This window comes from Pipistrellus hanaki (genome assembly GCF_964339955.1).
Source record: "Pipistrellus hanaki genome assembly, chromosome: 5".
Taxonomy (NCBI): Eukaryota; Metazoa; Chordata; class Mammalia; order Chiroptera; family Vespertilionidae; genus Pipistrellus; species Pipistrellus hanaki.
In genome coordinates, this window is record NC_140507.1 from 50401057 (window position 1) to 50413589 (window position 12533).

At 44.9% G+C, this 12533-nt stretch overlaps 1 protein-coding gene across 5 annotated transcripts in view; it reads left to right on the forward strand.

Annotated features, from left to right (window-relative positions):
- The window catches only part of DCLK2 (doublecortin like kinase 2), a 135245-nt gene that overhangs the window by 98439 nt on the left and 24273 nt on the right, over positions 1-12533 (forward strand). For 3 of the 5 annotated variants that reach the window (XR_014795100.1, XM_084884905.1, XM_084884903.1), the window contains 3 exons: positions 7738-7813; positions 9198-9306; positions 10885-10942. Coding sequence is in view for 4 of the 5 variants with exons in the window: in XM_084884905.1 (XP_084741031.1) it covers positions 7738-7813; positions 9198-9306; positions 10885-10942 (243 nt within the window). In the remaining variant the exon portion in view is untranslated. The remainder of the gene's footprint in view (positions 1-7737; positions 7814-9197; positions 9307-10884; positions 10943-12533) is intronic. The other 2 variants (XM_084884904.1, XM_084884906.1) reach the window with 1 other exon arrangement.

Below are 12533 nucleotides of genomic sequence, written 5' to 3' on the forward strand. Positions count from 1 at the left end.
ATTTGGAACAGTTATCCAACATCTTGAGGTTATAAACTGTCTGGTGCGCTGATATTTTATCTGATGATGTCTCCTGGGCCTGCTGGTGGTGAAAGATTTTCCAGATTTGTGAGGTGTGATGAAAGGGCTGGTAGTATCTCATACTGATTGGCAGAGCTAAATGTAACTCTTTGACCTTCTGACCTTCAAAACTTCTTTTCGAAGCTGTGAAATGTAAATCCCCAGTAGCGGCTGACCCTGGATGATTGTGCTTCTCCCTGGAGCTTTGGCTTCTTTTTGGTATTTCAAACCGGTTAAGAATCTTTGGAACTAAGAGACTGACTCCTTTTAGATCCTTTTTATTACCCCAGAAAGGTTCGGTGGTAACTTCATCTTAGAATGTACAATAGTAATGGATTTTATTGACAGAATCCAAAAACAAAAGAGGGACCGGGCAGTTTTGAAGACTCCAGTGCCTTTATCAAAATAAATCATTTTAATGAGCCTCAGACTCTGGTTGAGGACAGTGATTTTGCACATGGAAGCTGCTCAGTAAATAGAGGCATTGGGTGGGTAAAGGACTCAACGAGGCTGCCCCACCCCTTTGTGGGAAGGGAGGGGGAGTTGGCGAAGCACAGCAGTGTACAGAGTGGATCCACTGTGAAAACATTATTTGAATATAAGCCACACGCATTCATCTTCAATGTCCCCTTATTCATGGAAATGATGGTACAAAAAAAATAATGCTTCTGGGCAGTGCATTAGAGATAATTGGATGGAGGTAAGAGTTAAGACTTAGAGCTCATTGTAGTAAACGGGCCTGTGCAATGTGCACCACTGGTAGACTTCGTAGCTGAAACCGAAGGGGCAGGCACCTCCACCACCACCTGGGTGGGAGGTGCCTAGGAATGGATGGTACCTCTCACGGAAAGCAGGCAGACATGGCCCTACCCATCTGTCTGTTGCTCAGAATCTAATAAGCCAACACTGCTTGAAGCTCACTTGTAGGAATGTGCTGAGATTCTGGCCTGGTTTGGGAAGGCAGCCATGTAGTCAACTGATACGGCAGCGATCGATGCTCAGAAAGGCACACGTCGGCCACTTCCACATAGCCCGTTCTTGGATGGTTGAGCTGGTTGCTGTCTTCAGTTTACACCTGCACAGTTGGGTCTTTCTCTTTATTACTGCTCACCACTATTGACCAATCATAGGTCTCACGGGCCGTTAGTTTTTCTAAACGAATCTGCATCTAAGGTATGGCTACAGATAAGAATACTTTGAATGTTACCAATCCCTAGGTGCTGATTCAGATTAATTGTTCACAGATCTCACCACTGTACTAAGTATCGATACTTCAGAGTAAGTTGTCACAAATTCTAATATAAAATGATAAAGCTTTCTGTTTTAAAATGCCTGCCCAATTCAATATTTGTAATAATTGACACTAACTTTCTTTCTAAAGAATGGAATTGATGTTTCTGGTATTTTTTAAAAAGCAAAACACAAAAATAATAATAGAAGCAAAATCTGCTTGCAAGTAATATCTAGTGTACTAATGAAAAATGTTTAGGTATTTTCAAAGAAAAAAATGAAGGTCTCTATGTAAAGATAGGCTGTGAGTTTATGTTTGTATATTACCGTATATTATACGTTTACAGGGATGTGACTGAAAGCATGATCTAGAGACACCACAGTGAATATTTTCATCGGTGAATCTGCTATTGGGTGGCATTCTTTGGTTAATTTCATAACCTTGCAAGACTTCTCTCTTCCTGTTCTTAGAGGGGATAGTGTGAGACTAGCCAAATAGCCTCTGGGCTCTGGAGCCAAACCTGGGTTTAGGTTCATTTGCTGTGGTGTTTGGGCAAGTTATCTAACCTCCCTGACTTCATAAATCAGTGGGTGTGATGATAATAATTCATAAGGCGTAAAGTACTCATTTCAGGACTTGGCACAAAGTAGGCATTCAATAAATGGTAATGAGTCTCCCCTTTTCTTACAAAAGAGAAAGTTGTTCTTTGGCTATAGATGACTTGCAATGACAGTGTTATTGGATGAGTGACAGGGAGAACGTAAAGTAGTTGAACAATTAATTACACTTGCTGCCAGAGACTTCCTCCACAGAGGTTCTCCACCTTGGCTGCACCTTGGTTAGATCTTCTGTGGAACTTAAGTAACACCGATGCCTGGGCCCTACATCCATCTTTAATCCGGGGGACAGCCTGCAATAGAATTTTTCAAATCTTTCCAGTATGTACAGCCTTTCCTAGTGTAACCAAGGACTGAGAGAGACTGCTTTAAGGCAAAAACACTACTTTGAGGGCAGTTCTGTTCTAGAGTTTTAAAGTATTTTGTTGGAGAAAAAGCTTGTTCAAGAAAGTTTTTGTGGACCAGAGATGTGCCTATGACCAAATTTGGCCCATTGCCTGTTCTTTATAAATAAAGTTTTAATAGGAATACAGCCACGCTCATTTGTTTCCATGTGGGCTGTGGCTGCTTTCATGTTATGACAACAGAGTTGAGTAGTTAACGACAGAGACCGTATGACCTACAAAGGCTAAAGTGTTAGTCTCTGGCCCTTTGCAGAAAATGTGCCTGACCCCTGCAGTAGGCCATTTAAAATGGAATCATAGTGCCATTTTATAAAATGCATTCAAGAAAGTCTACTTATTACACAAGACTATCTTCTAGATTCTGTTCAAGTTCTTCCCTCCATGAAAAATCAAATAGTGTCCTCAAAAGTCAATAGTCACATGCTGTAATACATCCATATAGCCACTTTTGCTACTTAAAAAAATATATATTGCCTATTTCTGAACAAAGCATTTTAATACAGAAATTACCATTCCTCTCTATTTTATTTAATATTTTTATTGATTTCAGAGAGGACGTGAAATCAATGATGAAAGAGAATCATTAATTGGCTGCCTCCTGCACACCCCCTACTGGGGATCGAGCTTGCAACCCCAGCTTGTGCCCTTGACTGGAATCAAACCCGGGACCGTTGGTCCACAGGCCTGTGCTCTATCTGCTGAGCCAAGCCCTCTAGGGCCCATTTCTCTTTACATTTTAGGTTTTGTAAAAATTCAATCATCCATGTATGAAAGAACTTTAATGTAGGACACTCTGCCTTGACTCTCTGGCTAAAAATGCAGAAAGCTGGAATGCGACTCATTATCACATGGACTCACTCAGCCGTGAGTGCCTTTCTAAATGATCCTGGCAGCTGAGAATACTTTATAGCCTTTTCCGCTCCGTTTTAAGTCTTTTATTGAAAAAGTTCTTAGCAGAAGCGGATTCGTGTGCATTTCCCTTCCCTGCTCATAAAATTGGAGCTGCTCCTGCCGGAGGAGGAGGTGGGCAGGGCAGCGGGGCAGGTCACGGGGAACACGCTCCCCAATATCTCCACAGCTTTCATCACCTTCCCCCCTGGACCAATCAGGGCCTCCTCAGGAAATAGCCCCCCTCTCCTCCCACCCCTCAACACGATCCCTTCGCTTTGAACCGCTCAGTAATTATGGAAGCTATCTTGAAAGAGCCCAGATGCTGTCATCCACTTATGCTTTATTGAGGGGGACCTCCCCAACGGGCAGCGGCCAGGCACTTTCTTTGTGCTGTCTCAGCATCGTCGCTGCTGATGGAAGCATGAAAGCTCATTAGCATCGTAAGAGATTTTAATAACAGTTCTTAGTTAGACAATAGAAACAAGACAGGTTTCATCAGGGATGCCATGTGTGAATCACTCTGGCGCTAATGCAACCCTTGCTTCAATACGAGAATGATTCTTTTACCAGAGAAAGGGAAATACATACAATTGTGCCTGGGAAACAGGGAGAGTTTCTTTTTTAATGTATTTTATTGATTTTTTTTTTTTTTTTTTTTTTACAGAGAGGAAGGGCGAGGGATAGAGTTAGAAACATCAATGAGAGAGAATCATCCGTCAGCTGCCTCCTGCACACCTCCCACTGGGGATGTGCCTGCAACCAAGGTACATGCCCTTGACCGGAATTGAACCTGGGACCTATCAGTCTGCAGGCCAAAGCTCTATCCTCTGAGCCAAACCAGTTTCGGCAAAACAGGGAGACTTCCGTAGGCATAGCATCACCCCTTGGTTTTCACGCCTCTTTGTCTGTGTGTCTCTCGGGACACAGGGAATGCTCTGCTCCGTAGCTCCCAGTAGACAAGCTCTGCGTGCACCCAGGATCTGTCCAGAGATGGTGGTGAACACCCAGCTTTTCCTTTTCCTTTTTTTTTTTTTTTTAAATATATTTTATTGATTTTTTTACGGAGAGGAAGGGAGATAGAGAGCTAGAAACGTCGATGAGAGAGAAACATCGGCTAGCTGCCTCTTGCACACCCCCTACTGGGGATGTGCCCACAACCAAGTTACATGCCCTTGACTGGAATCGAACCTGGGACCCTTCAGTCCGCAGGCTGACGCTCTATCCACTGAGCCAAACCAGTTTCGGCCACCCAGCTTTTCTTGGACCTTGGATCACCGAGCTCCATGTCTGGAGGTCAAGTGAACTTAATCACTAGCGGTGAGAACAAGCGTTGGGAGTGCAGATCTTTGAGCAAAGGGGCTATTTTCCAGCTCCCAGACCCTCGGAACTGCAGGAGCCACAGCCTGGATGCCCGGGCCCTGTGGATGGGCAGAGGTGCACACAGGAGCCTCTTCACAAGATTGCAAACTTCTGGGCTGCACCAAGCGTGTCCCTTCACTATTGTCGCCTCCAAAAGCCCAGCACAGGTCGTCGCTGAGGGAGGAGAGGAGAACCACTCTGTGTCTAGGCATGCCACACTGTCTTGTCCGTGGGGCTAGAATGAGGGGATTCCCCTTAGTTTTGCATGTTGTCATTTTCTTCATGAAAGCTCTATTTTTTTATTAAAGGGACATATTTGGATAAGTAATTACATATCACTCCTATTAACTATTTTTTAAAATGCTTTTAAAAAATATCATCCCATTTGAGAATTTTGAAAAATGTCCTTTTTGCCATTCTTGGCTGAGAAAGCTGCATTTCCCGGGGATTTGGTGAGACTTTGGTCAGGTACACACGGAAGCTGGCTTTCGTTTGACCCTCCACCCTCGCCCTCTCTGTGAGGACGCCCTCTCCTCGGAGACAACACACCTTCAGCCCTGTTGCCACCAAAGACTGACTTCTTAGAAAGCCCTTGAGTCTGAAAGGAAGACATCAGCTTGCAGTGAACTAAAGCTTACTCAGTTTGGCTCCAGAAAGGGGCTCATTTGAAGAGAGTGACCTGTTTCCAGGAAACGTAAGCAGGCAGTCTAGGCAAGCGGCCTTCAAAGGCGGGGGGGCGGGGGGGGGAGGGGGGGGGGCCGAGTTTTTCCGTTTACCTTCTGAAACCCAACTTTCAAAAAGAGGACACTTCTCTCGTCTTGATTCCATTAAGAATTTGGCTGATAGAAATTGGATTTGGATCTCTCTTTCCCTTGACAGTTTTCAGACTCGGAAGGGTTGGATGGGAGGAGGAGCAGACTTGGAAGGAATCGTTTAGCAGGAGTTCTCTCCTAGCCATTGTGCATTCAACAGCTTAAAAGCAGTCTGCAGTCACGTGCCTCTAGGCTCCGTGTGGGATAGACGTTCTAAGGAAAGACGCTAATAACGGATACCGAGTTAGTGTTCCATGTCAGTGGCTGTGCTGAATGATTTTACCAATGTGAGCTCATTTTAATTCTTTAGCAAATCTTTGAGCTGGGTGCTGCTGCTGTCCCTATATTCAGAGCAACAGCAAGACTTGGAAGGTTAAGTGACTTTTCAACAAAAAGATGATCTGAGTTAATCTAAGTGTTGAATGTAGGGGGGCGAGGGGAGAGGGGGGAGATGGTAGTGGAAACAGATTGTTCAGGTAGGTATGGAGGCATGAGGACCTGAAAGCTACACTGACGATCTGGGGGTTGTTCTGTTGGTAACAAAGATCCACTGAGGTCTTTGGATCCTGGGGCCGATACCAGAACCATCCCGTGGAAATTTCTCTGGCAACAGTGGGTGGACCGGGGGAGCCGAAGGAGCTGCTGATAAGCTGCTGAGAGAAGCTTGAGGCGGGCAGGGACGAGGTGGGAGCTGCGGGGACAGAACCGTGGAGAAGGTGGTTTTCCTTTCCCACTGATTTACATCCCCACTCTGGGCCCTGGTTTAACATCCTAGTTTAGACTCCTGCCTGTTTAGAAGCTGCCTAGTATTGAGTGACTTAAGACATAAACAACAAACAAATGCAAATGCTCAATTTTTAAAACCCTTCCTTGTTGACCAGTTGTGAGGAAGCAACATGACTGACTTCTGAGGAGTTGGGTGTTTAGCTTAGAGCAGCCTCTGCCCCTCAGAAAGGGACCCCCACGCACGCCCACGCTCCTGCACAGGGGCCTGCCAGGGCAGAGGGAGGAAAACAGACCCCTGACGAGGTTGTTGGCTTATTTAGTGTATCCCACATTCCTTCCCGTGGCCTCGGGGTTCCTCACAGGACACGCTGCCGCCGCCGGTGTTATTGTCCACGCAGGTGCGGTTATCTGGGGTCTAAGGAAACAGCGTGGTGTTGCGTGTCTCTCATTCTCAAGCCTCGTCTTTTATTCCAGAAGAACTTGTGGGTGGTCCTGTTTGAAGGGATGTTTTATAAGCGTCGGGTGTTCGCGGGGTCTGAACCAAACCCAGCTCCGGTGAAGTTCACCTCACTCAGAGGAGAACAGACCCAGAGACTCCGACCAGTGGGCACTCTGGGAAGGGCGGTCCCTGCCATGGGCCGGTGTCCTTGACGCTTTTGTGGAGCAGGCGTGAGTTAAGTGCCGTCGGTACCAGACATGGTGCTGCCTATGGGGGGGAGGCAGGCATGAAGATGGGCCAGAAGCCACCAGGATAGTTGGATTGTGTGGGCACAGATGCAAGTGTGGAAACATACCAAGACAAAAAAATGTTGAAGACGCTTTCTCAAGATTTCGTAGGTCCTTTGACCTTGTAAGCTCCTGAAAGGAATAATAGAAGAGAAGTGAAGAAAAGAGAAGAGAAAATTAAAGATCAAAGGGAAACATTTTAGTTCAAAGCATAAGAGCCCTTGAGGATTAATAGAAATTCCATAAGCCTACCGAATAATAAACTTAATATGAATAATATTCATAACATGAGTTTTTCAATTTAACTAAGAACTAGAGATATTGCTGTGTTAGAATGGGAGCTTCAGTTTTTTGTTAGTTTTATATTTTATTTCCCTCTGGATCCTGGTAATGAAAATCCTCACGGTGCTCAGGAGGGATTCCTGCTACCTCGGTGGGTAACGACGAGGGTTGAGCCAGGGCTGCACGCTGGCCCTGAAGGAGGTGCAGTCGGGAGCATGGGGCTGGTTGCGGTCAGCCTCAGGGCGGGCTGTGAGATCTGGGGATTCATTGCTGACTTGGAATAATCTGTAGCTGGAAGCCTTCTTTTGCCACTCCTAAGTATCCCATAGAGCTTCGATGCCATAGAAATCTTTATTTTATTGCATTGTCAAAAGTAACACAATATTGAAGAGTAACGTACTGTCAATTTTCCTGATGTCTAATCCTAATTGAAAATACTGTCTCTGAGGATAAAATGCATTAATGTCATGAGTATAGGGAGAGAAGTGCGAGGAAGAGAAAGACAGTGCCCGCTCTCTTTCTCTGTGCCTGTATTTTACATTCTATAAGCATTTTCTATTAACTAAGGAATAGCAAGCTGAAGATGTGTCACGCTTTCCTGATAAATAATGGTCACTCTCCTCTCTCAGCAGGTTTCTGCACATGGCAGATCTTCCTCCAACATAAACGGTGGGCCTGAGCTTGATCGTTGCCTGAGTCCCGAAGGTAGGGCTCAATCTGATGGTTAAGTGTGTAAAGAGAGTCATCCGTGGTGGCCACCCCAAACCCATATTATCTTTCTAAGCAGGGAGGTGGTCGTGTCACCCATTTGGTCTTCGTGGGTTGTTAAGCTAGTCCAATCTCACATTTTAGACTTGAACTTTCTTTATTTTTCCTTAGTGGCAACCTGCTCACAAGTCCTAAATGTAGACTTTTCTTTCTCTCAATTGGTTAACAAAAGAGTTTATGTGATGTTTGCAATGTCCTGTTCCCCACCGCTCACTATCATCACCTTTTTGAGAAGACTTTGAGCCAGGAATTAGCTTTAATATCTTCTATAATAGTCTACAATAATAAAAGGGTGATATGCTAATTAGACGGGACATCATTCTGGACATCCTTCCAGACGTTCTTCCTGATGAAGCGGGGCCTGGAGGGAAGCCAGCCGGGGACCCAGGTCCCTGGGGCGGCTGGAGAGGAAGCCTGGGTCCTGGGTGCCAGAGGGAAGCCTGTGCCGGCAGCAGGGGAAGGCAGGCCTATCTTGCACGAATTTTCATGCGTCAGGCCTCTAGTGTTACATATAAGTTGAATTTATTAGGGTGACTTTGGCTCAAAAAACCATACAGGTTTCAATTGTGTACAACTCAGTAAAACATCATCTGTACACCACATCGTATACCCATTTCCCCAAGCAGAGTCTCTTTCTGTCCCCATTTTCTGCCCCTTTGCTCACCTCCACCTACCCTCCTCCCCCTGTCCCTCTCCACACTGTTGACTGTGTCTATGTGTTATTTATATATGGTGGTTTGATTTTTTTTTTTTTTTTGTAGTCCCTTCACCTTCTTTCATCTAGTCTCCCCTAGACTCCCCTATGACAGCTGTCCGTCTGTTACTGTATCCATACCTCTGTTTCTATTTTGTTTGTCAGTTTATTTTGTTCATTAGAATCCACGTATAGGTGAGATCATATGGTATTTGTCTTTCTTTGAGCTGGTTACTACAATAGCTTTAACAGGCATCCTAACTGGCTAGAGTTTTCTTTACTAGAAAATCTTGAGGAGAAATCTTGTGACAATTTCTAAGGTTAAATCCCAGCATCATCCCCTTCTTCTTTCTCAAATTTGACAAAGAAGTTTGAAGTTTTAGTTAGACAACTTTGTTACACTTATTTTAGCTGGTATTTCAGATATTTGTTATCTTTATTGATTATATTGGATTCTGATTCCAATACCTGTGATTCAGGTATTCTATTCAGTCAATATGCTCAGAGACGTTCCTTATAGTTTTACCATAGATTTAGAAATAAATGCATTGCAATTTATTGTTTGACAAGTATATGGGAATCAAGATGAAATGTTGGTTTCAGCTTTGCATTTATCCTCTTTCATAGGCGTGAATGGAAATAGATGCATTGAATCTTCGACTCTTCTTGAGAAGTACAGAATTGGAAAGGTTATTGGTGATGGCAATTTTGCAGTAGTCAAAGAGTGCATGGACAGGTGAGTCGATGGTGAGGATAATCATTTTTCCACCTACACATACATGTCTCCTTGGAGTTTATTCTTACCGGAGCGAATGCTTTTATAAAAGAGCCTAACTTTGGCACCAGCTGTTTTGCATGCCTACAAGCAGCTTGTCAGGGGAAAAGCATGTAGGCCGATAGATGTTGGATTGAGCACTGTATCATGTCTCATCCATGAGCCAGAGAACACTGGGAAAGAATAAGATGTCGTCTTTAAAAATCCCGTGTCGCGTTTACCTGTACCAGGCACGGTCCTCAGTGGTGTAACTCACTGAACCCCACAGGGACCCCCTCAGCGAATATTCAGCTGCAGATGCCAGTAGTTCGGGCTGCGTGAGCTCTGACTCCCCTGAAGAACAGTGTTAGGCTGTTGCCTGTATTAGAATTATATTTTTGTGTGTCCGGCTTTATTTGAAGGTCCTGAATTCTCAAGTGGTAAGAAATGCATTCTTTCAAATTGCAGGCCTTTCGAAAACAACATCAAAACCGGAAAAGACTCAGATTAGTCCCTCTGTTTATTTGCCTGCCACTTCCCTGCCTGTTCCCAGTAGTATTTTTACTCTTTGTGGGGAATTTCCAGGAAGCTCTGGCAACCACTGCTTGTCCATTCTGCTGCACCCCCTTGTAATGGTGCCCACTGCCACCCCAACCCCCTTCCTCCCTCCCCCCCGCCCGCCCGCCCATCCTCTCAGCCTTCTCCTTAGCTCTGTCTGCTTCACAGAGTGCCACCCCGGCAACAACTGAGGCATCGAAAACAGGACTTCTAAAGACCCTTCAGAAATCCGAGGCAGGGTTTGGTTTATGTGATAGGGAAGCAACTTAAATAAAAGTTATTTTTCCAAGGTGGCCTCACTGGTGGGTAGTGTGACCACTGGCAGGAACTGCTATATTACAGAACTACTGAAACATTGGTTGTTGAACTGTTTTTCTATATGCAAAGGTATTTTTGGGCAGGTTCAGATTAAAAGATGGGAAAGGTGGTTAAATGTTAAATAACAACAAGAGTCATGCCTACATGTACATGAGCTCGCTGGTGTCAGAAGCGGGCATGGAGAGGTGTGCTGGAGACGGCCCCGGATGGAGTAGGAGCTGAGAAATAGATATTGAAAGTCTGGGGACTTCTCAGGTTGGAATGATGGACTCTTAGATTAATGTGAAGACATATTGGCAATAGGAAGGTTTCAGCTACTTTGAATCATTTTTCTTCTAATTTTATTCTGCCTTCCAAGATAACTCTCTTGAGATTTAAGTATTGGACAAAAACCAGTGTTTTGTCCATGTCGGATATAGCAGGATTTAAGTACTTTTAAGTATGTAAATTATTTCATAATACTGTGTAAAAAAGGAGATGGGCAGTGTGGCTTCAGTTTTTTTTCTTTTTTTCTTTCTTTTCCTTTGGGGGCACCTTTCTCCCGGGCCCCAGGCCGCAGGGTCTGTGAGGAGCGGAGGAAGCAGTCCTTCCTCCCCGGGTCTGTGCTGTGGAGGAAACGGGAGGCTGGCGCTCGCCTATCTGTGACTTGCGGCTTTAAAAGGCTTTCCTCTGATTATTCCGCAGGGCCACCGGAAAGGAGTTTGCCCTGAAGATCATAGACAAAGCCAAATGTTGTGGAAAGGTACGGTATACATAACTGCTTTGTTAAAGAAATCGAGAAACCTCAGTAAGATGATTCTTGTGCTGAGGGCATTGAAATGGGGATGTGCCAAGTCCATAACAGGAACAAACCTGTGAAACTAGTGCAGGAAACACTAGAAAGCTTTTGCTTTTTTTTTTTTCCCCCCTGCCATTTTTCAGAAACCTTAATCCTAAAACAGTACATTGTTTTGATCTTGGTCCTCACTATAAAAAATATATATATTATTAGAAGTGGCCAATGGAGGTAAAGGGGGACATATGTAATACGGTCAACAATTACAGATGAAAATGTTACATTTTAATTTCTCCTCTAGGAGATACATATTTCAGAATAAAACCCAGAAGCACACACAAAAGGTGTGAGAAGTCTGAGACTTGACCCTCCTTTCAAACAAACAAGTTGGCCTTCCTGCTTTAATGATGCTGGCAGATGCTCCAGTTTCACATAAAAGGCGACAGAGTTTCAGGTTAGGTGGCGGAGGCCGAGCAGGGGTAGGAATTTTGGGCGAGTTGGTTACTCAGCCTATACGTTGGCCAATCTATCACGCTCCCTCTCCGAGTTAAATTTATTCCATTGTTCGTGTAATAAGAGCCCGGGGGAAACATTCTTAACCTCTCTGCTCTTCAGTTTGCTTGTCTGCAATATACGTGAGCATTACTAGGTAAGTTTACCTAAACTTTGACATGTGCAAGGTACTGTGCTACAAGAAGGGTATTTTAGCGTATAAATGAATACCAGTTCTGCAAACTGGAGAGTTTGTGGGGAAACATCTGAGAGAGAAAGAATCAGAGAAGACACCATAGGGCAAAAAGTATTTGCGCCGGGCAGGCTTTTCAGCAGGAAGCAAAGGGAGGAACTCCTGCCTGGGGACACAGCCTGAATGAAGGCCCGAGGCACAGAGAGCAAGCTCGGACCTCCTGAGCAGGAGAGTATTGCAAGATCAGCTTCGGGGCCAGATTTATGGAGGCTGTTGAGAAGGCTGTGGTGTTTGTAAATTTCAGAATTCTTCCATGTCTAATATGCTAAATAATATTCACTCTAAATGAATATTTATTGAGTTCGCACAGTGTCTGAAGCTCGGTGCTTTCTGTTATGGTACTCAGAAGTGGTCCTTCCTCCTCTTCCCACAGCCTTGCATTCATTATCCACGTGTTAGGAGCCCAGACAGGACATAAATCCAAACGAATGTTGTAGTCGTTTCCTAAGGACGTTGGAATAAATTACCACAAACTCGGTGGCTTACCACAACAGAAATTTATTCTCTCACAGCTCGGGAGGCCCTGGGGAGAGCCTGCTCCTCGCCTTTGACTGAATGGCTCCTGGTGGCGGATGGTGGTCCTTGGCTTCTGGCCACATCACTCCCACCTTGGCCTCCATCCTCACCTCACTCTCTCCCCTGCGTGTTCATTTTCCTCCTCTGGGTGGGAAACTTCCCCCTGCCTCTTATCTCCTAAGGCCAGCTGTGAGGGCACCCAGCTGATCCAGAGCGATCTCTTGCAGAAACTGTAATCACATCTGTGAGCCCTTGTATTCCCCCCCAAACCCCCAAATAGGCACCATTTATGAGTTC